This window comes from Meleagris gallopavo, chromosome 7 (genome assembly GCF_000146605.3).
Source record: "Meleagris gallopavo isolate NT-WF06-2002-E0010 breed Aviagen turkey brand Nicholas breeding stock chromosome 7, Turkey_5.1, whole genome shotgun sequence".
Classification (NCBI taxonomy): domain Eukaryota; kingdom Metazoa; phylum Chordata; class Aves; order Galliformes; family Phasianidae; genus Meleagris; species Meleagris gallopavo.
Genome location: NC_015017.2, coordinates 30,116,277 through 30,140,875, shown reverse-complemented (window position 1 = coordinate 30,140,875; position 24,599 = coordinate 30,116,277). Strand labels below are relative to the sequence as shown.

At 37.3% G+C, this 24,599-nt stretch overlaps 1 protein-coding gene across 9 annotated transcripts in view; it reads right to left on the bottom strand.

Annotated features, from left to right (window-relative positions):
- Window positions 1–24,599, bottom strand: part of MBD5 (methyl-CpG binding domain protein 5) — a 76,291-nt gene that overhangs the window by 31,681 nt on the left and 20,011 nt on the right. For 3 of the 9 annotated variants that reach the window (XM_019617307.2, XM_010713994.3, XM_010713996.3), the window contains exons 2-5: window positions 19,641–19,776; window positions 15,647–15,838; window positions 11,354–11,411; window positions 1,383–2,060 (exon numbers count right to left, since the gene is read on the bottom strand). In XM_019617307.2, coding sequence (XP_019472852.1) covers window positions 1,383–1,495 — 113 coding nt within the window. In that variant the 5' untranslated portion in view covers window positions 1,496–2,060; window positions 11,354–11,411; window positions 15,647–15,838; window positions 19,641–19,776. Of the gene's footprint in view, window positions 1–1,382; window positions 2,061–11,353; window positions 11,412–15,646; window positions 15,839–19,640; window positions 19,777–20,941; window positions 21,036–21,072; window positions 21,170–24,599 lie in introns of those variants that run through there. The other 6 variants (XM_010713990.3, XM_010713991.3, XM_010713992.3 and 3 more) reach the window with 6 other exon arrangements.

Sequence of the window (24,599 nt, the reverse complement as noted above, 5' to 3'; positions counted from 1 at the left end):
CAAACCAAACAACTCTTTCTTTTTCATTGATTTTTAACTGAGGCTGAGGCCCAGTAAATTATAGCAATAATGAGAAATACGAGGGGAAGGCTATTTATCTTTGACATGCATATCACTGACATGGATTTTGTTTGATTCTGCCAACTGAGAATATAAACAAGAAATCCTGGAATGTATTTGATCTTTTATGGTGATTTAGTGTAAAATTGGAGTATGCTGAGACTCATTAAAGAATTTGATACTGTTAATATATAAAATGTTGTGTACAAGAGGTTATTTTAATCAGAAAAGAGTGGAATAAGATACTAATAAATTGATAATCATTTAGATTAATGTGATGTAAACCTGATGTACCTACATTTTGTTGAAGCTAACTTTGATCTTTCTCTGATAAGATTTAGTTTGCAGTACGTTTGTCTGAACACACTCATTTAATAGTAATTTCAATACATTTCTTTGAGACTGCTCCAAGACGAAGGAAAAAAAATTCTATAAGCTAGGAAAATAAATAAATAAAATAAATAAAATATCTAAAACTTTGGTTTTAGGCTTGCATTCCTGTATTTTTTTTTTCTACATTAGAAATGGGAGCAATCTGTAGAAGTCAGTCCCGCCGAGGCATGACAGTGATTTTGTACAAAGAACCTTCATGGGTTTTAAAATGGACTGATGTTTTCTATGGCTACTGAGTATAGTTACACCATCTAATTTCCTTTCAAAAGAGAATAAGTAAACCACTAAAGTACAGTGGAGATCTGGAACATAAACCCAGAAGAGACAGCAAAGAAGAGTTACTGAATGTCAGGATAAAGTTGCATGGCACCACACAAACTGAGTTGAAGTCAGAAAAAAGTCCCATTCTACCTTATCTGTCACGAATTGTTTGAATGCCTGATTGTTCCTTTGAACATGACCAGCAAATGGTCTTATAAAAAGCTGGTGCTGAGCAAGGAAAAGAGAGAAATTTCTCATCAATCTTAGATGTGACCTAAGAAATCCTCTGGCTAGTTTCATTGTAAAAGGCTTCAATAATGGAGGCATTAAGTCAGGTTAAATCTGCTACTGCTCAGCTTTGAAATCCACATGACGATAATAAGTAATAAAGAACTATTCGTGCCTAAAGCAAAATGTATAGTAAGGATATCAAATTTTCAAGACCAAGTAATATTAGATTTGTAATGACAGAGTATGTGCTACAGGCATGCAAATGGCATAACTCAAGTGGACTCCATTAATATCAGCAGGATGAATGATCTAGCACTTCCAAAGGAATACGCCCTCAAACTCTTTGAGTGTAAGAAATAGCCAGGTCACTAATCTACCACATGTTCTGGCAAAACTACAATGCAAACAAAAACAGTAACCACTTTAGATAACCATACCTGATATAGAGCACTCCACTTTGGTCCACCCGCCGCTGCCAACCAACGGGAACTTGCACTGCTGGTGGCCCTCCATCCGTGTCCCCTCCGTCACACTCCTTTCCACCATTCATTTTTCTGTTTCTGTTTATGAGTCTTCAAAGATATCAACAGTAAGATGATATCCTTTTACTACATGTCATCATGGCCTCCCAAAGAAGGCCATTCAGTACATCTTTCCCCAAATTGTACAAAGTGCATTGGGAGGCTCCAGCTCAGTTTGAAACCAAGTCCTTAAAAGTGGCCATTTTTGTTAATGAGTCAGTTTCCCATTATAATCCACATTAAATATGCAATGTTTAACTCCTTATATATTCATAAGGACGAACTATATAGATAAAAATTAGTGCTTCCAACTTGGGAAAATCATAATTCACCAATCCTTTGTTACCTGTCAGAAAGGAGAATGGGGAAAAGGAGAATTTCTAGTTCAACAGCATGGTTCCAAGCTTGATGACTAAGATAACTTGTATTTTGTGAAAGCTCGTCTCATTTTTATAAATATGAGTCAGATCTAATACCTCCAGGTATTATACCCTTTATATGCCACATTCTTTTTGTTTTCTTTTTATCTTCTGTTCATTATCCAAGTTCTCTTCTTGAGTTTCTTTCATGACTTCCTGGCTCCAACAAAACAGCCTGAAAAATACAGACACAGAAAATACATCAGTCCTTTTCTGAAGTCTATCAGTCCAGTCCAGTAATTCATGAAGATGAATACAGCTGCATCCATTTAAAGAGCTTAGAATCAAAATTTCAAACATCAATGAAACCATCATAATATGGGTTATGATAAAAATACAATCTGGCTAATATATTTTATGATTATATGTGGATGCAACTGAACTACATCTTAAAAGCCAAGATAATGCAACTTCTATTAAATAGTTAAAGCATAGTTTGGGTGAACTAAGAGATGTATCATTTAACTGAGGAGTTTCACATATGCTGCTATTCAAAATTATCAACAGATGACTAGCTCTATTAATGCCCTTTAAAAATTGTTTATAAAATGGAACAAATTTAACGTGCAGGAATCTGCTTCTGGGGTTGATAATATCAATAAAATGTTACATTTAGATTAGACTGAAATAATAACTTCATGAAAAAAACAACAAACACTCATACAACAAACAGGAAAAAGTCAGCAATTATGATTTTCCTAATCAAATCTATTTTTGGAATCTTCATGGTTTTCTGGACTGATCTCAGTATTCCCATGAAAACATCTGATAACATAAATAATAACCTCCCCCCATGCTATTATACTATATGAATAGATTTTTTTACTGTATTTCAGGATTAAACAAAGTGTGCTGATCTTCAAAGAAGTTTTCCAAGTAGACGTGGCTTCACTTTTAAGACCAGAAGTTTTATTAAGGTGAGACAAACACGGAATATTTCATGTAAGCAGTACATGTCAGAAATCTATAGAACATAAAAGAAAATGGCACTGATGACTATTGTAGTAATGACATTAATGGGCTTTATTTGGAATTGTATGTCAGTTCTGCCCTGCGCCTAATACAAGTTCTATGCTAACATTAAAAAACATTGTATACGTTACTATAGATCTGAAAGATTTTAGTAAGGAGAGGTTTTCTGAGATAGAAGTGGAACATTAAGTCCAAGGATCCTACGTTTCTCCAACAGCGGTATAAACAACACATCACATCTACATTTACCAGCAAGAGCAGCCTTCCCTCCAGACCACTAGAAGGCTACAGAGACAGACAGTCCTCAAAAATATTCTAAGTACACTTACTCAGTACATTCTCTTCCCATGTGCTACTTACAAATGTAAATTTCAAAATGCTAAATAAAAAAGAATGTTTTCAAAACCAATATGGACTGGGAAGGAGCCAGCTGCACAAACCCCTTTGGCTAAGGGCTGAAACCTAAAGATTAAAGATTAAGAAGGTAACAGATAACATTTCAGCAAAAGCAAGGCAGAATTTATCTTTAACTTTCAGCATTACTGTTGAATGGTGTATTGGCGGATCTATTACAGGTCTCATGTAAGGCTAAAATAGGTAAATAATGTTTTTTACTGAGAATTAACTTTCTATAATACAGTAAACTCTGACTCAGAAAATACATATATAAAATACTGGAAGCACATGTCGCAGAGAGCGTTGCTAATCTCTTTGCACAGTCTTACTGTGGCTCATGTTGCTATTTAGGGCAATTACACTGGATCCATTACAAGAAAAAAGCCATCACTTTCTTTTTTGCTCAAGCAGCAAGAGACAGTTTGAAGTAACACTATATTTCTACTAGTTCTGCAGTACCCCGCGTTAGCTAACATCCCATTCCGTCACCACTGCAATACTTATCAGATAAACCACTTTTCTGTACTGCACATAGCTTGAAACAGTACCAAAAGAAGCAAAAGAATTCATGTAGCTGTCTCTTCTGTGAAGAATATTCAAACATTTTTACTCAGTCCAGTAGGCTGGAATAGAATGGCTGCTTCTATCATACACCTTCCATCCAAATTCATTATTTGCATGACTTTTTCCTGAGAAATACTAGAGGCTAAAAAATGTAAACTAACACAAACGCTCGAGTGATGTGGAATATAAAACTGAATCAGAACATATGTGCATCATCCATTCTTCCCTAGGTACAAAAATACTTCAAACAACACACTTAAGAGAAAACAGAACACTGCTATTCACACTACAGGGTTTGACCTAACTTGCAATTCACCACGTGCATATGGAAGTGGGGCTCTGTGAGGATCCACTGATGTTTCTGTGTGCAATGAATTGTACAACAGAAGTCTAAGGCTCTCTGGAAGCTCTGTGCAAGTACACAGCTAATCAGTGACTGACTAGAATGGTTTTATGCTTTTATATGAAAATATAAATATATTTATAAATAAATATGTATAAAGTGAGATTGCTTCCAGTTCTGAATGAATTGCCACGAACTGCAGGCAATAAAGTAGTAAACATGCTTTGAAAGTAATGCCTCCTAATTATTTCCACGGAAATGACGATGGATAAAAGGAGCACAATAACACCATTTGATAGAGAAAATTCTCAGCTGCAAAACGCTATTCCTCAACATAGCCACCACCATTAGCTCTGCGTTTTTACCAGCAATGAACAGGAGCGTGCAAGTTGTGCTTGTAAAAATCTGCAGCAGTAGAGGTGACCCATAGCTTCACAGCTGCTAGGATGGCATTACTGCTAGGACAATGTTGCTCATGCTGTCCATCTTTCATTGTCCCAAACAGGTGGAAGTCAGAAGGTGCCAAATTTGGACTACGCAATGGGTGATGTAGGGCAGTTCAGCCAAGACTGGCAATGTCCTCCATGGTCCTCAAACTGGTGTAGGGCCTGGTGTTCCTGTGTTGCAAGAGAAAGATTCTTTTCTATTCTGGTTTGACTTCTGGAGGTTTGAGCCTTCAACTTAGTGTCATGATGCAGTGAACAGAATTGATGGTTTGTCCAGGTTCCAGGAAATCCAGAAGGATCACCCATTTCCTATCACAAAAGTCAGTGTGTATCAATTTACCCATTGAATTTACCCATCTTCAACTTTTTCTCTGATAGGGAATTCACATGTTGCCACTCCAAGGACTGCCATTTTGGACTCCGGCTCCTAGTGGTGACACCACATCTTGTCACTGGTAATGATGCAATCCAGGAAACTTCAGCCCTGTTTAATAGGTCCTGACAAACTTGCATACAGTATTCTTTCTGTGCCTGCATGAGCATGTGTGGGACTCACCTGGCAAAAACTCTGCAATATTCCAACATTGCCACCATCATTTCCAATACATTGAGGCCAACATTCACCTCCATATACAGTCCCCTGCTTGTAATCCACTGACCCACACTGATCAATCGTCCCTGGAGATGTTCAAGAAACATTTAGATGTTGTACTGAGGTTTAGTGAGAAATACTGGTGACAGATGGATGGTCGGACTGCATGATCTTAGAGCTCATTTCCAACTTTGGTGATTCTTTGATTCCATGATTCATTCTGTGGAGTGACAACTATACACAGACATCTGAAACACAGTTTGTCTTTCATCTTGCTGTTGCCATTGTTGAAATGCACCAACCACTGCCTCACTGCACCAACATCCACTCTTTGGTCTCCATATGCATTCAGCAAGCATCAATGAATGTCTATGGGAACGACTTTTTCTGCATGTAAGAATTCAGTGACACACCTTTGCTTCATATGCACTTCCATGGCAGGTGCCATTTTGTCTGACTGCCCTGCCCCTCTGCTGCCATTTGTCACACAGCAATAAAATCTAACAAAATACTGGAGGGAAGGTTTAACCTCTACTGCCATACCACCAACACCTTATTCTGATGTGGGCCAACATAATAACACAGGAGGCATTACTTCCGGAGCAGTCTCATATATAACGTAAGCATTGCCTATTTCTATTACGCATGAATTGCAAAAATAATAGATTGCCATCAATGTTCTGGTAGAGAAATTCTTCACTAACCCTCATAGGCTGAGTTGCTTTATTTAACAGCATAACACCATTGAGTAGTTAAGCACACTGCAGACTTCTCCCAAATGAGTTCATCCTCTCCACATCTGATTTAACAAAAGGCACCCTCTGCATTTTCCCCATACCTGGTTATCAGTCAAACAAAGAAAACGGAGATAAGGAAGACAGCAGTGAAAAAGAGGTTAAGACTCACTTAATACAGTCTGAGTCTGGCTCTTTTTCCCCCTAACACTGACACGGGCTGGATTTATAAAACATTTTATATGCTAAGACAGCCTAGACAGGAAGCTGAAGCATAAGAGGACAACCAGAGGGAAGTGGAACTGCTCTATGGGATTTGCAAAGTCCTGTCATTGAAAACAGACATGATAATCCCAGCAGGGATCAGCGTGGCCAGCAATGCTCTGCCAAACAGAGCATCCCTTTGACAATTCAACCCTTTACGCTTCTGACCAGACCAGAGTCTTCCAACTGCTGAAAAACAGTCTCCTTTGATGCACCATTTTGCTTTTCAGTATCTGAGTATTCTAACCAAAGTACTTCAGATCGGTTTAGAAAGCATTTGGATTCTGGAGCAGATTCAAAACGCTTTGGACACTGGATTCTACCCAAAGGGCTGATTTTCATCAACCCATGTAATAAATACCTCTTCTCTGTAATCTCATAATAACTCCAGACAACTCATGTTATCTTACCACGAGGAACACAACTTTCCACATCTAAATCAATTAATCCTTTTTTCTCTGCGCCAAGACATGCCTTTCAGATTTGTTTTGCAGTCCACTTTCATTATAGTATGCTTAAAAAATATTCCACTGAAGAACTATGTAAAATGACACCAAATTGTTTCCTCAATCCAATCCCTCAAATATCTCCCCCCCATGAAAAATTTCCCCTTAACTTTCACATACTGAAATTATGTTTTCCATTTTTAATGCATCTGTCTCACTTTTTTGAATGCTGCATTTTGGAAGCCTCATTGCACACTCAGCTGAAAATGTTTAACAGTTTTTGAGGCAATACAGAAAACTTGGTACAAGGTTAAAGAAAATTAAATTAGATACTAATAGTCTGGATTCAGATCCATCACATATGATATGAATACCAATACAGCCTTTCCTTTATTAATAAGTGGATATAAAACCAGTAAATCAAATTTTGACAGTCTAATACTGCAAAGATGCTCTGTAAGTTTTTTCTTAAATGACCCTTTAAATATGCTAAACAATTCCAGGTATTACAGGGAAAGGCTACTTACAGATCCCTGAGAAATGACTGCCTCTGGATGCTTGCTTATGGGGTGGAGACAGATTTTGGGCATAATGTTTTGCAAACCCTTAAATATCCACAAAATAAAATCAGTATAAATACAAATACCGACCTCACTTCCCAGGCTTCCCTTCTATCAGAGAAAAACCTACAGGACATTTGGAAATGGAAATGCACTCAGATCCCTGGACTGATTTTAAAAACTAAAAGGAATGTTTAGCTTCTTTCAAAGCATTGTTTTCAAACTATAGAGAGTTAAAAGAAGGTTTTATTTAGTTATTATTTGCTAATTATTAGTTTGTCTATCAAAAGAGTTGGCTAGGATTCTCTCGTGTCACCTAATTAAAAATGTTTCATTGCTTTTTGGGAATGTTTTTACATTTTGAAAAGAAGCTTTCTCTTACTAATTAGAATTGAATGCTTTATGAAGTTCGACTTTTTATGTGAGTGACTCAACAATCTACTACAACCTACCTAATGTACAAAGGAAATCTTTTTTCCTTCAAACTTATCTTTCTGTATTGGTATCTTGCAGTACAACACTACTGTATATATGATATATTCTGTCTTCTGGCTTGAGAAAGATATCTTCATCCTTGTAAATAAAGAGTTCCATTTCAACAACCTGAAAAAATGTTCTGAACAGAATGATCTTACTAAAATTACATACTTTAAATTGTCCTAGTACAGAATCAGTTTATACCATGCAACTACCTTTGGTGCGACAGTATTTTGAACTTTATGAAAGATAGTTTTATTATATACAAGGTTTATGCAATCCTAATTTATACTGGCTTTGATGCAGCAATTCTTCTAAGATTGGAAGACCCCAACAATTTAACCACCCTAGAAGAGGACAGCTATTTGGGAGAATTTGCTATTAATTAGCAAATAACTTCCAGAGCCCAGGCCATGCACTCGTCTCTGCATCCTCAGCTAATGATCTGGCCATGCCCCAGCTAGGGCACTTGCATTCTGCATGCAGGACACAACCCTATTGCATGTGGCTGCTTTTACTGCCAGGCTGGATGATCAAAGCAGTCCTTTCAGGCCTGCTATCTAGGAATCTACAGTAATAAAACAATCTTTAGCTGTATCATGGCTAGATAGGGAAAAGAGCCTGACTTACATTCATGGATTCTAGTTATCACCAAGAGCATATGATACAAACCTCTTACTTTTGCACTAGCATGCTGTTAACTAATCACAGGCTGTAATCCCTGCATCAGATACTCTTCCTGCCTGTGCTTATAGGACAGGTAAAATGCAGCTGATTGAGCTGTGACACATCCTCCATTGCTGAGGTTTAACTGTGTTATCATAGCAATTGAGGTTTTCACTTCCAGTGAAAGCAGTTAGAAAGCACATCCTTTTCAAGAGCAGATGACTACTTTGAAAGCACACATGTGCATGGACACAACATACACATAGCATCTCTGAAAGCATTTTGGTAAAAACCAAAACTGAGCTACATGACAATCAAAAAAGATGCTGGGAATAATTATTTTTCTTTTTAAATCTCAACTCTGTCTGCTCAGTAACAGCGATCGCTTGGTAGAGACCAAAGATACAGCACTCAGCATGCTTTCAGCCCTTCCACCACATTAATTTCTTTCTTTGCAAGCAAAATAGGTCAAAACTGTGTGCATGTGATAGGCCTTCTTATAAGCTGAAATAGTGTAAATATTCAAATTTTTCTATTTTTAAATTTGAAACTAATATTGGGTATGAACGTAGGCTACAGAAGAACCAAGTTATTCTGTAGAGAAGAATATTATGCCACCACTGTCAACAAAATCTTTCTTAGGGTATATAATGAAGCAGAATATTATATCTTATATGCTAATAATGGAAAGTAAAGAAATATTATTCCAGCAATCCATTTTGTCATCTAAAGAGCAACTAATGATAAGCATGTCCATCTTCAGCAAGTACAAATCCAGACTCAATGTTTGTTTGTTTTTTTAATTATGTTTTGGTTTTTTATGACCAAAAGTCATCGATGCATTCATTTCTCACTGGTGGTGTTTCAACACGCAAAGTTCTATCAACCCTACATAAACTGGTTACTTTTTATATTCCGAAACAAGGCAGCAAATAAAGTATAGCAAAAAAGAGGAGGGATGTTCCTAATGAGAATTTTAAAGGACTCAGCCTTCCTGAATGTAAAGAGAAATTATACCATCCCACACACACTCAATGTTTTGCAGCTGTGATGGTCATTTTGGCCTTTAGGCCTTGCTGGATCAGAAAATCTGCCTCCAAAATCTATTTTGCTGCAGAAAAGTCACAATTTTGATTTTGTCAGTGAAATTCTTTACCACTTTTCTGTATCATTTTGGAACAAAGATGCATCGTTAGCTCTAAGATAAGGTATTAATTCTCTGTGGCTTCAGGTATTGTTCATGGTTGTAACTCATTTTTCTACAGTGGCTGACGTCCTGCTGGCTCCCCATGAAACCATCAAGCTCTAGAAGAATCTAAAATGGACATTTAACATAATAGACCCAAAGTAAATTAAAAAAGATGATCGCAAAATGTGCCTACAAGAGAGAAGTCAGACCTCCCAAGACCTATAGAGCTACAGGTATTGTTGAGTTGGCCAGAAGGCCAAAGTTAACATCACTTTAAAAGGAGATCGGAGAACATCAAGAAAGAAAAATTTGGTTCTTTTAATACCCATGTTTTGGGATTAAATACAATCTGGAGCTATTAAATGTAATTCTGTCATCACAGTTTTCATAATGGAGATTATACGAACTTCAGGACCATTTGATGCAGAACATTCTTAGGTTATCTGATAAAGAAATTAAGAAAATGAATAGGTAGTAACTACTGTAAATGTTCAGTGCTTGTTAGCAGCCTTGCTATATGTTATTGACTGGTTGCTAGAGAAACAGTTATCTATGGAAAAAAAAAAGTTAATTTTCTAAAGAGAGAATATTTAAAAGTAACCATTTGAAAACCTGAACATGAGAATTCAATTTGATTTATATACGTGGTCAAAAAAATGGAAAAATCAGTTTGCTGGAAATACAGTGAAAGGCTTTGATCTCCTGTCATAACAATTACTCAGATTAGCTCTAATCTCCATTAGCTGTGCATTGTGATGTGGGAAAAGAAAGAAAGAAAGAAATGGCAAAAATGAAAATCTCACTCCCATATTGTAAATGCAGACGGCGAATAAACCAGATAAACTTCCTTTGTGTTAGGCACCTGAAGTTCAGGACACAGCAATATTTAAATCATCTGAATAATTCAGACTGAATTTCTGTGCAAGAGAATGTCAGAAACGTAGCAGGATTGCAAATTAAACCTGTAAATTATGCCTTCTGTGCCAAAGTCATAGGACTGCACTATTTTTAGACACATGGAACTTTTTATCCAAATACCATTTTCTGAATTGTTTACTGAATTCTGCATTTCTACTCAGTGATTTCCCACATGAAAAAAAGTCTGAATTAAAAAACAACAACAACAACAACAAAAAACACATAAAAATTAGCTATTCCTGCATCTTAATGCAAACTCCAGAAGTATTGAGCATAAATGCAATTGTTTGAAAGCTTAGGATGCCTCTCTGAAATTTGCTGTGCTACAAACCCGTGCCATATGATGCATGAATCTCCTTCTAGCATTAATGTATTATTACTCATTGCCTTTCAATGACACACTAACTGAAAGGGTATTTTGAGAATTTGCCCCCACTGTTTTATTTATGAGACACACAGTGTTAAAAGACTTCCTCTGATTTCTGAAAGAGCACTCAGAAGTTTAAGAATATTTACCAAAAAACAAGTGGGTGATTCTACTCCTTTCCAGTGCTTTTACTCCACAAAAATTGTGACAAATATTTCTTTATTGATATACAAGAGGTCCGTTAATTGTAGTTTTAATCATTCTAAAGTTAAATCTCTATGAAGATTTGTATACATGATCTTTCCTTACACAGCTCCCTTCTCTCACAGACACTGATCTGAGTCAACTGTTTCGTGCATATACCACTGAACTGAAAAATACTCTTCCTTATCCTCAGATTAAAACTTTCTATCTGGCTTGTTCTGTAAAAAAAAATTCAGTAAGTAACACAATTTGTAAGTATGTTTTTAGTATATTAATAAACTGTAGGACACCAAATAAAAAAAAAAGAAAAAAGAAAAAAAAGAGCCTGACCTTTTTCCTCGTTAAGCATTAGATTTAAGGTGGATATTATCATCACGTTCATTCCAAGCTGAAAAACAAAGATCCAGTTGAAAGAGAATATAAGCAACAGTAAGCAAAATGGTCCTCCTGAATGCTACAATTTCAACATTAAGTGATTCTTAATTATTCCTTCATATTTATGAACATCTAAATGGAGATGTTGCTTTGAATGCTGTTTTTCCACTGAAACAAATACCTGCTTCCACTTCATGTTTTGCACACACAGTTCCAAAAAACATAGCATAGAAAAGATAATCTAGTATTTAAAAAAATGTTAATGCACAACTTTTAAAAAATATATTCTATTAAAGTTTATTCTGTAAACAATGCAATACAGTTCTCAGCTGTACAAGTGCTGTTAGTTTTGGGTAAGACTTTGTGTTTCTTAAGCCAAAAACTTCTTCCCCTTCTCCCTGCCCCAGAGAGACGTGAGAACAACATCAATCCTCCCTGCCCTCGCCAAGCTGCTTCATTAGGGATTCTGACTCACCAACTCACCATCCCTGTGCTTGGAGATTTGCAGTTAAGAATGGCAAGGTATATTTAGCCCAATAAGATGAGCAAAGTACATAAGTGTTAATGTCTGTATATTTTTTGGTTGAAATTTTACCTAGCAATTTTCAGACGTATTCACATTGACACCTTAGTAAGCATAAATTACACTCTCCCATTAACTGTGAAGATTACAGTCTGGCTCTTAGAAAATGAAATGTTTGCTTCCTGTGATAATAAAAAGCATTCTGTTCTCCACCACAGTACACAGGTTGTGAAACTCTCTCCTTGGAAGTATTTTTGTCATTCACACCATCCAAAATTTAAAATTTTGAAACTTCATATTTAGGATTAAAGATTTTAAATACTTATAAATAGATTCTCTGCGTATGTTTGCAGAAGTACAATTTTAGGAAAAGAAGCATGAGTAACTTCAGACTCAGAGATGGGGAATGTGGAGTTTTGATGTTAGCAACCCGCAATCTAAGCCAAAAGTCTGGGCACTGTCACTAAGTGCCTAAAGCACTGCTCTGCACAACAAACTTCAAGACTTCCAGAACCCAATTCTTTTGCCACTGCTTCTTTCCTTTCAACTCTTCCCTCCGTGGAAACCTGACAAGGGTAAAATGTTGCTGACATGGACTTCTACCAACAAAAGCCAATATAGTGTGCCTATAGAAAAGGATAGTTAGGCTATCAAATGAACTTCACCTAAAAGGATTTTTGTATCTTTAAGCGCCTTCTTCCTCCCTCCTCAAAAACGTAGGGTATGTTTTAGGACCTGAAAAGGACCTCAAAGACTTCCTGGGGAGCATGATTACTCACACCAGGTCCCAACTACTCTGAAAGCCTGCTATTGCATACTGTCACGACAGCACTGGGTTTAACACAGAGCTCTGCCAGCAATCCATAGCTTTGCTTGCTTGGTGCACTACAAAACATGACTTTACTACACATGCAATAAACTGCACAAACCCTAAGCCAGACATAAAAAGGTTTGGGTCTCCTCAGAAAGAACTGAACAAAAGGGTGAATCACATTCAAGCCCTACAAGAGTATTGCACCAGCTCATCAAAGCAGAGCAAACAAAAACGAGGGTAAAGGACCACAGGCAGCCAGAATTTAAAACCGTGTGTCCCTATAAGGAGGCATTACACCCAAGAGTTTAAGAGCTAACCATAAAAGAGAAGAATCTAGAAAATGCACAATTTCATCCCAAACAGAGGAGAATATACTGTGCTAGATCCTAACTCAAAACTCAGACAGACCTTTATTCTTGTTACGAGTCCCAGGAAATGCAGAAGGTAAGCACCTAACATACTCTGGTACCATTCTCCAAAAAAGTGAGCTACTGCAAAGCATACCAGCAAAGAATCATTCAGTCAGCTCTAATTTAAAACTTCATTAAAAGAAATTCCTTCAGCAACACAAACATATTCCATCAAAAAACCCTACAAACAAAGCCATCAGTGTCATCAACTCTGGATTCTTGGCAGAAAAATCTAAAAAATGTGATTTTCAACCAACAGGTATCTCTCTGCATTTAAAAAAAGAAATGTTTAGTGCTTACGTTACACTTTGGCATGCTATCTCAGTGGAAGTGTGAATTTAAGGCAATGAAAGGCAAACTTCCCAATGTTGCTGAACCTGAATTTCTCACTTCATTTTAAATGTGGACTTTCCAAAGCATTCAAAGCATTTTATTTACAAAAAAAGGTTATTTATTCTTCTTAAAAGTGCTGTAAGGAAATTGTGTAAATACCATATACCTTAAACTACCTTGAAGAAGATTATTAGTAACAAAAAAAGTTCTCAAGTTGGACTGTTTTCTCTTAATCCTTGGTGCAATTTAAATTTGCCTTTTTTCCTCGCTCTCTTCTCTTTCAAATCTGTAGAGCAACCACTACCATTGCTTTTGATAAAATTCTTATCTTTTTAAAGTTTTATGCCCATCCTACAGCGTTCTCTTTTTTCCCCCACCACAAACAAACCTCATTCTTCCTGCTGCTCTTTAAAAGTACTGCTTTTTCAATCTGCCACTAGTTCGTTGCTCTGCTTTCTCATCTTCCTACTAATAAGCACTTTCCATAAAAGACCACGTTCAGTACAGCGAAATATATTCTAAGGTCTCACTGACAGTGAATACTTTTACAGACAAAAGACACTGATGTTTGTAAAAACTCTCAGCACCTGAGAAATGAGTATTTCTGATCTTTGTTATTTTTCAAGCACTTCAATCATCTTCCTCTTATACAGGGGACGTGCAACAAACTCAGATGTAGCACGGAAAATTCTGAATAAATGTATGGAAAAAAAAAAACTTTCATATTGAGGACGGCTCAATAAACTGCTGGCAATGGTCCAGAGAAGCTGTGGGTTTCAAACCTTGGAGATGCATAAATCTGAAGTTAACAAAGCTCTGGACAATCTTTTCAGAGCTGCATCAGATGACCTCAGTGGCAGAAAGTCGAAGTGGGGCTCAGTACCTAGTGATGTATCCTAGGAAATATCCCCGGAAATCTGAACATCTGCTTTCAGGAATTTACAGTATTAAGCACATAAGCCAGAAAAATAAGTATTTCTGAATATAGCTTGAATGTTATATTCCATAGGTACAATTAACAAATACATGGGAAAAAGACACGAAGAGGTCCTCCAGATTTTCACAAAATCTGATCAAAGAAGATTGGTCTTCTGTTACATCTCTCAACTGAAAGGGATAGCTCTCTAAAAAACAGAGATTCAAAATGAGTTCTGGTCATCAAGTATTCTGTGGGAATGCAGCATGTATCGGTTCAGAGGTGATCAGACAGAATTCTATATTTTCTCTGAAGAAGAAATCACTGATAAGAATGAAAATGTACTGGTGTGTTTAAGAATCTTACTTTGAAGCAATGGATATAGTACAGATACTGCACTGACTCATTAGGATGACCAAACAATCTGTTGTAGATTAACATAATTTTATTTAAAAAGAAAAATGTACATATTTCTTCAAGTGGGGCACTTCAGATTAGGGATCTCTTCAGTCTTTTCTGGAGGGATTTAAAAAAGCTTTGGAGAAATCTTAAAGCTATGGAATTAGCCTGGTATTTATAGCTCAGTTTCCTACTGTGTTCTTTGAGCTTCTAGGACATTTTTTTTCTCCATCTGCTGGTTGTTGACATGGTATAACCTTATATTTTGATTATGAAAATGTATAAGAGCAAATGCTTTGCACTTTACTGTAAAGTTCTGCCTTTATTTCAGGGCAAGGCAGCTATGCTCTGCCACTACTGTATCATGTAGGTCAAGAACTGCCGTATATTTTCTGATACAGACAAATGGAGTTCTATTGTTTAATTATATCAAAATATATTACTACCAATCATGACTAATACTCCATATGAATCATGCTGCCACAAAATGATACTTTTCATACCATTAGAACACTGTACATTGTACGCTGTTTCAAGAAAATCTGTTAAATCTAGGTCAAGAATGCTTTCTTCTTTGTTCTGTTATCAAGGAGGTCCACGTATCACTGCATGTTTATCTCATATAAAGATATGAATTGCCAAATTGCTTACTTTTCTACTTTACCACCATTAAACGTCGGAGACATCCATTGTTCTGGTTGTCTTTTTTTTTTTAACATTGGCTGAAATCTTTTGTATTATATTACTTGAAATACATTTTACAACAATCCTCACTATCACAGAATGAAACTATCAAAATAAAATAAAAGTTTTCCAGCTTAAGAAATGCACTGATTTACTTTTGAATACTCACCTACATTACTCCTCATGGTCTTGCTTCTAGTTTCCTTGGGGATATTTAGTCTTCTTAGAATTCTTGATGCACTTGGAGATTTGCTTTAGATATTCTCCTGTTGTGATCTCGATAATGGGCTATGTCCATTGAGGCTGGCTCCTTGTCTTACTGCACCCCTCATGTGAGGAACTCTTGCACGCCAGGTTACATCTATTGAGACAGTAGAATTATTTAAACTAAAACACTAATGTTTTTATTTCATTTCTCTTGATTGCCTCCTAAGCCTTACCCAATGACTTTGTAGCAAAAATTGAGATAATATTTGCTGTTAAGGAAAGCAAGGATGGCTCTGACTGGAACTGATAAGAAATAGATAGCTTTTAACAAATTATGATGGTTCACTGTCCACAGGAACGGGCAGATTTCTAGAAAAATCAGCTTAAGATTTTTATAACGCTAGAACTAGTACGAAACTGTATGATACAAAGTTCATGGCTTCAGACAACCATAGCTGTCCTGACACATGCTAATAGTCTTTAACTAGTAAGGCTAGAAGTTAGGCTTTAGAGAGCTAAATACCACAGCTAATACTACGTGATAAAAACACACACAAACACAGCAGCAGTCTCTCTCTTCTAAAACCTTAGTTATGTCAAAGGCCCTGTCAGTACTGTATATGAGCTACTGCAGAGGTACACAGACACAGGTGAAGCTCCAGCTGTAAGAGCTCGTGCTATCACAGCAAAACTTGCCTATCGAAAACAAAAGCACTGGGCTTCTCTTGAGTCATTTCCTTTGGAAACAACAGCACCACGTATCTGTAACCCTCCACTTGAGCACGACAGTTTCAATTTCTCTGACGCTGAAAGGAGTTAAAAACCTTTGCAAGACTTTAAGTCAATTAATTAGTTCTTTTAGAAGTGAAATGGATTGGAGCTCATTAGGTTAAAGACATAGCTAAAAGACTTGATGTTGGCCTTTAAAGCATTGTACCTGAAAGCCTGAGGTCTCAGTAAGAGAGCACAGCTAGAAACCAGAAATACGCTTTTAACAAATTCAGATTTATAGGCAATTTCCCATGTTATGAACAAATCTTTCATTGAAATGGATGCAACACAACCAATCAACAATTTCTGCATCCTACAGAAAGCCTGAAGAATTTGCTCTGATTTACAGATCACTTATTTGGGACTCCTCTTAAAGACATCTGTCATTGCAGTAAAGGTCTTTGTTGTTGTTACAAACCTTTTCCTCTTACGTTACAACATTATACACATTATACGAACATAAAACAAAAATTTCAGATAAGTGATGTGAACTGAGTATAAGGAGTTAAGTGACAGGAAGTACATTGGTAGCACATATCACAGTATTTACTATGATTCTTAAAATATTTAAGTTAGTAAGGAAATCCTTTTTGCTTTCTTGGTGATGAGCTGGTCTTTAGCTTCTGTTGACTTTATTAGTAGTTGTAATTTTAACTATCAGTTGATTGGCACCTAATTTCAGGGCAAAGTTGGGGCATGACATCCCCTAACAATCAATCTGCCTTTTTGCACTGAATTCAGCAGCCCAGTAGAGCCTTCCAGGCTCTGTTTAGAAAGAAAACTATCTAGAGAGAAAGTGATTGACAGCAGTTATTTGTTCCCAGATTATCCAATCCATATATATTATTAAAATGATTAAAATGAAAATTAAATAATAATAAAAAAATACTATTATTGGTAAAAAAAAAATCTCTTTCATTGAAATGGCTTACAACAATCCAAACAGAACCATGTGACTTTATAAAGGCAGGAGGTCTAAATACTGATTACATACCACTGAAATACGCTGCATTTGATTAAGTGAAAAATTGGAACATAATGCTAAGGAGAAGGATGTCGAGGTACAGACATCCAGGTACATCCAGTGGAGATGGGAAGGCACGGAACTTTCTCCCCAGACTTGTTTTATCAGGCTCCAAGCAATGGGCCTGAGCTGCTGGTTTTAGCTTATCGAGAACCCGAATGTCAGTGTTTTATAAATCACTCAGAAATTCTGAATCCTAAAATCTGACATGTAAATGGCACACTTTAAACATAGGAATTTCTTCTCCTATTGCCGAAATGACAAACGTTTAATGTTCCCTCTGTATGTAATCTACTCTTTATATCAGCTGCGTGATTATTTTTTAAAGGAACGTTTTTACTTGTTATTCATAAAACTACAGATTAATGCTTTAAGAATCTGTGACTTCAGAGCAGCTAATTTTTACAGTGACAAAGAAAATAGAAATACGACATCACTTTTTATTATGTTTGCAGACAAATATATTTTAGACTACGTTTTTACTGTGCATTTAATATTCTTCAGATAAAATTACTTATTAACGTTTAATCACATTGAAAGGTATTGATAAGAGAGATTTTTGTAAAGGCTTTCCTAAAGTAAAAGCACAGCAAACAATATGAAACTGATTTACTGGAAACAATTTCAATAGATGGATGAAACAGCCCAACAATGAAAGCTATGTCATACCAGGGCTTAAAATAACTGGGTCACGTGGACAATACTGAAGATTTAAGTAGCATCAGTAAAAGAAGCCTCCACTAAAGGCCTCAAGAATTTGACAAAAAAGCATTACTAAAATGAATTCAAATAAAGAACCTAGTTTTTAACTTATAGCATCTAAATAAAATAGTAACAATACATTAATTATAACAATTGTCTGTGTTGAACATACAGAAATGGAAACGTGTAAGCAAAGATGTAATTAAACTTTCTGCTGGAAAAAAAATTACCTTTACTGTATGTATTCCATTTACAAGCCTACAAGCATCAAAGTAATAGCATCACACTCAGCACATGCTGCCAGTGTCTTACACAACCCTCAAAAGAGTTTTACATGGTGACTCAAGAGAATTTCTGTGGCAAATTCAATAGGCTCCATATTGCTCTTCCCCTCCTGAAAGTCTTGTTCTCTCTCTCCTTTTATCCTGCCTCTCAATCCTTCTTTGCCTACTAGGAACCACCAAGTCTCAAGACTGACTGGACCTGATGATTCCAAGATCTTTTCCCACCTTGGTGATTCTGAAGTATTAAAATAATTATTTGAAAAAAGTTGTGAAGGTTTTTGTTTGTTTGTTTGTTTGTTTTTAATTAAAAAAATGGTTACTTGACATAAAAATCACACTTCTGAAAATCTGCTATTTAATCTAAGAGTGATTGCACAGACTATCCTAGTCCTTATTAAATAATCAGCACTGCACCACGCACAAAAAGACCAGTTTATTTTTATCATTCAGAGATAAGTATAGGGCATTCATAGTAATTTCACTATGTTTATTTTCCTGTTGCATGCATATCCATAACAATAAATTTTCCAGCAAGTTCTCACCAAGTTGCTGGAATCTGACGGTGGATGTATTTCTGGGGAAAAGCCATCTGGTTTTTTTCAGTGAATGTGCTTTCTCATTTGCTTGTGAGCTTTCTATTTACATAACAAGTCTGTGATAACAGAGTAAAAGAAATCCTGTCCCCATCTAATCTCCCAAGATACATACAGTATTCTTACAACTATGGCATTTGATGCATCTAAAATTAGAGACTCTACTTTTTATAAAACTAAATAAAAATGCCAAAAAGTGATCTTCCAGTAAAAGAAACAAACTCAGGAACTTTTCAGCTGTGTGCTGTCACAAATACGTACAGAAAAAAGAGGCACTCTGCCAGTTCTCTTTCATTTTTTAAGGTCTGTTTTATCTACGTATCTTTTACAGCAATCTGCTTGTTCATTGGCTGTTTCTCATACTCTCATACATTCTCTCCATTTACCCTGTGGCAGAATTGAAAAATGCTCCTCCAAAAGTGTGTCTTTGAAATCACAGTCATGGGCTGCACGCTGGAAAAATTTGGCAGAAATTCAGAGACTTGATTACAAGCATCCAGCCTGATATCGTTTTATTTTCAAAAATTTTTCCATAGATATGTGGCATGAAGAGAAATGGTGGGAATGAGGGAATCTACTCACCTCAAATCCAGAAGATCGGTGGAGGTAATCCACCAGATTTTGGTGGTTCTCTGAATTTTGGAAAGAAAAAGTGAAGTGCTGTTTCTTCTAGTCTTTATATTTTTCTGTCTGTTATGTTTTGATTTGCCTCTTCTTCCTAGAATAAAAAAACATGTTTTAATAAAACACGATTTGCAGAAAGACGAAGTATCAATACCTGTACTTAAAGCAGACTGCATGGCTTCTCCGAAAGACTGCTTCACTACACAAAAACCATGGGAACAGTCTCAAAAGCAAACACTGAAAAGAACTGGTTGGTTTATCAAGGCTGTCTTAGTAGTCAGTGAGGAGAGATAGAGTTCAAAGTGTGATGTAAAATAAATGAGTGTAATCTGGTCCCAAATACACCTGCATTCTTAACTGCCCTCTAGAAGGGCCTCTATCTTTGATGACCATAAACAGAAAAGCCTGTGTCCAAGGGTAGAATGGACTCTGGCTATATCCTCTTGCTACACATTTGCACAGAATTTAAAGTGATAGAAACACAGCCTCCAGAATGGATAAGTGGACTTTTATATTAAGTGTTTTGGAGAAGACCTCCATAACCCTCGTGGGCCTCCAAACTTGGGATATTCTGTAAATACCATAAACCTTCAAAGGACTGAAAATGTAAAAAAAGACGTGCAGTTGTTATTTACAACGTGCTTATATACATACATAATCACATTGAAAGTATTGCTTCCTATTTATTTCCATGGAAATGACAATCGATGCAAAGAGCACAATAATGGTATTAGATAGAGCAAATTCTCAGAGTCACCACCTTCAGCTATGCATTCTTGCCAGCAATGAACAAAAGCCTGCGTGTGGTTCTTGCAAAAATCTGCACCAGTGGAGGTGACCCACTGCTGCTGTCACCACTGCTGAAATGCAGCAGCCCCCCTCACAGTGCTCACACCCACAGCTTGGTCTCCATAAATGTTCACAAGCATCAGTGAATGTCAACGGGTGCCATGTTTCCACACAGAGGAATTCAATGGCACTCCTTTGCTCCATGCATACTTCCATGTCAGACGCCAATTGGTCCAAGTGCCCTTCTGTGCCATCACATAATGGGATATTGGTGGGAAGATTCAACCACAAGCTGAGTCATACCAGGGCCTTGTACTTCATTATGCAACATCAACAGCCAAGAAAATCTCCCTGCATGTGATTACATCTGGACAAACACCAAGGGCCACAGGACCTTCAGATTTCCCCAGGGTAGACCTGGAACCCTGCAGAAAGCCTGCGAGCCGGGAGGAGGCAGTGTGCTTCCTCACCTCCGTTTTATGGAAGGCTGTGGAGCACACACTGCAGCCCCAAGCTGCTTCCTCTCCTCCACTAACGTGGCTCCAGAGAATCAGATAAGGGAGCCGATTTGTGTATTTCTGTCGGATTAGTCTTAACCTACATTGGTGCCCTAATCTCTGTGGCTGGAGGCACGCGGGTGCTGGAGCGGTGCAGCAGGGAAGGGCAGGGCCTGCTTCTGCTTGGAGCTCTTCAGGATTCCTTCCCCACCTACTTACTTCATAATGCCACGCTATTGGACATGTCTTCTTCCCTGGTTTTCAAAGGAGGACTTTAGTATTTTATTTAATTGTTTAAATAAAAGCAATATTTAGCTGTCTACGCATTCAAAACATTTTAGAATTAAATTTAGAATATAACTGCTGTGATACTGATGAGTAGGTATGCCTAAAAACCCGTTCTGAGTACCTGATAAAAGTCATCATAAAAGTATTGGAAATGTGGAACCCTGTTTTTCTTTTACCGACTAGAACTCCTATATTTTACCTAATATTTCCCAGGTATTTGGTTAAAGCCAAGTTAAAACATAACAGATGTCCTAACAAAACGAGAAATAAATATCTGAACTTCTGAGAGAACCTCTGCTCGAACACTGGCCTTTTACCAGTCTGCTACTCTTCTGTACTGGCTGAAGCTGCCTATCCTAATGTAACATCAGAAATGCATGTTAAGTGCCCCCCACCACGCTGTGAATTATGTTAGAACTCAAAGGAACACAGCAAAAAAAGGTAGATCCCTTAGAGAAGCTCATTTAAAAATTAGCCACAGCACTAAGGCTAACATACTAACACATTTGTTTTACTTCTGTGATGCATAGCTATAAGGCTAACATACCAACATATTTGTTTTACGTACGTGATACATAGCTGCAAGGCTAACATACTAACATTTTTCACAGGTTTGGCAATGGTGTCACTGGAGTGGATGTAGCTTTGAACAGAAAAGATGTAAGAAGGGATACTGTCTTTTTTTTTTTGTCACCAGTTACAGGAAAAAAAGAAGGAATGGATTTTTAATTTGAAAGCAGAGAAAATCAGAAACATCAATCTATCAAATCTCCATCCTATAAATCCTACAACTCTCATACGTTCATAAAGAAAGTGACAACTACTAATAATATATCTTACAAAAACGAAAATGCTTTTATTTATAAAAAGCCTTGGTTTTGACAGGAAAGGTGCATGCTACTATTCAGAAACAGCATACATACAGCCTTCACCCAGCAATTTCAAAACAGAACGAAAACAATCAAATTGACAAATAGATCAGTTTCCCACCATAAAGAAAATCACTCCTATGTACAACCTTGGGTAATAAAGAGGTAAGCAGAGCGCAGGCCCATGTGCCACAGCACTCATCTCACCTAACTGCTGGTTGCTATGGCAAGCATTTGCCCGTGTTTTGTACATTAAACTGTAATATGTTTTCTGCTTCCTTCCTCTTGGTATTTTGATGAAGTTAACACTCGAGCTTTGGGCTTGAAAGATACAAAAACTGTAAGTTCTCTCAAATAATCATGCATTCCAATTTATTTTGGTTTTCCGAAAAACATCTGAGAATCAAGTGATATATTTAAAAAATATTTTCATTCATCTGCTTGTGATTTATTTCCATTAGCTACTTTACGTACCTTTTGTAATCACATTTCTACTTCCTAACTCACAATGGAAATGTAATCTACTTTTCTCCTTCACTGATCTTTAATTTAATACAGAGATAGCCGTGAAACTGATGAGAACTGAGATGAGATCCAAATTCTAGTTCTGTGTAGTACCAATTTGCCTTTCCTCCACTTTTTGTCTTTCAGTGGATGTTAAGGATAAAAAAGAAAGAAAATACGAAGAACTTTACACAGCCATTACTATGGCAAACTAACAAGTAATGGGGTGCTTTTCTGAGATGGTCTCTCCTGAAATACTACAGTGACATTTCAAAAGATGTGTAGCAGCCAGCTCTTGCCACAATGACAGTCATCCTAATGAGGAATGTTCATCCATTTTTTTCTTGATCTGCATGACTAACGTGAAGCCTTACTATAAAAGTAGAACTATCTCAAAGGGAAGGCTTAATTAATTATCCACAATAGGAGAAACACAACCCTCTTCTCACCACAGATCTCCACACCAGACCAACTGCAAACTCAAATGTCATCTGCTGACAGAAAGATTCATGAGAGTACTTGCAAAGTTATACACATATTTTTTTAAGGGAAGTTAAAAAAAGTAATAAAATGTTGCTTTTGATGGTAATGGTATTTTCCACTGTCAGTGTGTATGTGCTTTCCTTCTTTCCCCACACGTGAGAAGAAGGAAGTTGCACATGTCTCGATTTGTCTATTGCATCATTTTTTGACATTAGAAACTAATAAAGAGAATTTCATAGCACGGTCACTAGAACTGGATTATGACTTTTTAACCTCTTTTGTGCTTCGTAAGGTGTAAGAACTACAGAGAGAGTCTTAAAGCATATTTGCAAATTGCAAAAGGGCAATTAAAATGCATTAAATGCCTCATATTTACCTTAATATCCCTCGTAATGCTTAACATAGATGAGGCACAGGACACAGAACTTACCCTGAAGACAGCTAGAGTAGCCCTTCCTCCTGCCTAGCTTTCCTGCTGACCTTTTCAGTGAACAAACAGGTGAATAAGCATGCCAACAGAGTAAGCAACAGATGAGAAGTATATCTGGACTTTAAGATGCACCTCATACCCAAAGCCTTGAACTTATTAGGAAAAAAGAAATTTATCATCACATAACAAACTGCCTTCTTTTAGGTATGATATGCTATCATCCAAAATGAAATACTCTTTCCTAAACTGCGTTAGCTCTTATTTAAAAAGTCGTGGCACAGTTTCCTGCAGCTGACAATCTCTGATGGCTGTCAGCTCTCGCTCTGCAATGAGCAGCTCTCTGCACCACTGCAGCCTGCAGTGGGGGAACCAGTGCCTGCTTTCCAGTACTGAGCCTTCTCAGTGTTGCTTCACTGTTCTTTTTCATGAAGCCTTTTACAGAAGAAGTACTTGAAGGAAGTTTAGGGACTCTGAGTTCATTTGATGGGTGGACCATTCAGTGGATAAGAAATTGGTTGAAAGGCTGCAGACAGAGGGTGGTCATCAATGGCTCTGTGTCCAGGTGGAGGCCAGTAACGAGCAGCGTCCCTCAGGGCTCTGTCTTGGAACGGTACTCTTTAACATCTTTATCAATGACATCCATGATGGAATTGAGTGCACCCTCATCAAGTTTGCTGACGACACCAAGCTGAGTGGTACGGTTGACACGGTGGAAGGAAGGTAGGGCCATTCAGAGGGACCTCGACAGGCTGCAAAGGTGGGCCAGGGTGAATCTAATGAGGTTCAACACAGCAAAGTGCAGAGTTTGGCACTTGGGCCAGAGGAATCCCAGGCATCCATACAGACTGGAAGGAGCGGTCCTTGAAAGCAGCCCTGTGGAGAAGGACCTGGGAGTCTTGATAGATGAAAAACTTAACATGAGCCAGCAGAGTGCCCTTGCAGCAAGGAAAGCAAATGGTATCCTGGGCTCCATCAGAAGAAGGGTGGCCAGCAGGGACAGGGAGGTGTTGTCCCCCTCTACTCTGCTCTTGTGAGGCTCCATCTGCAGTACTGTGTC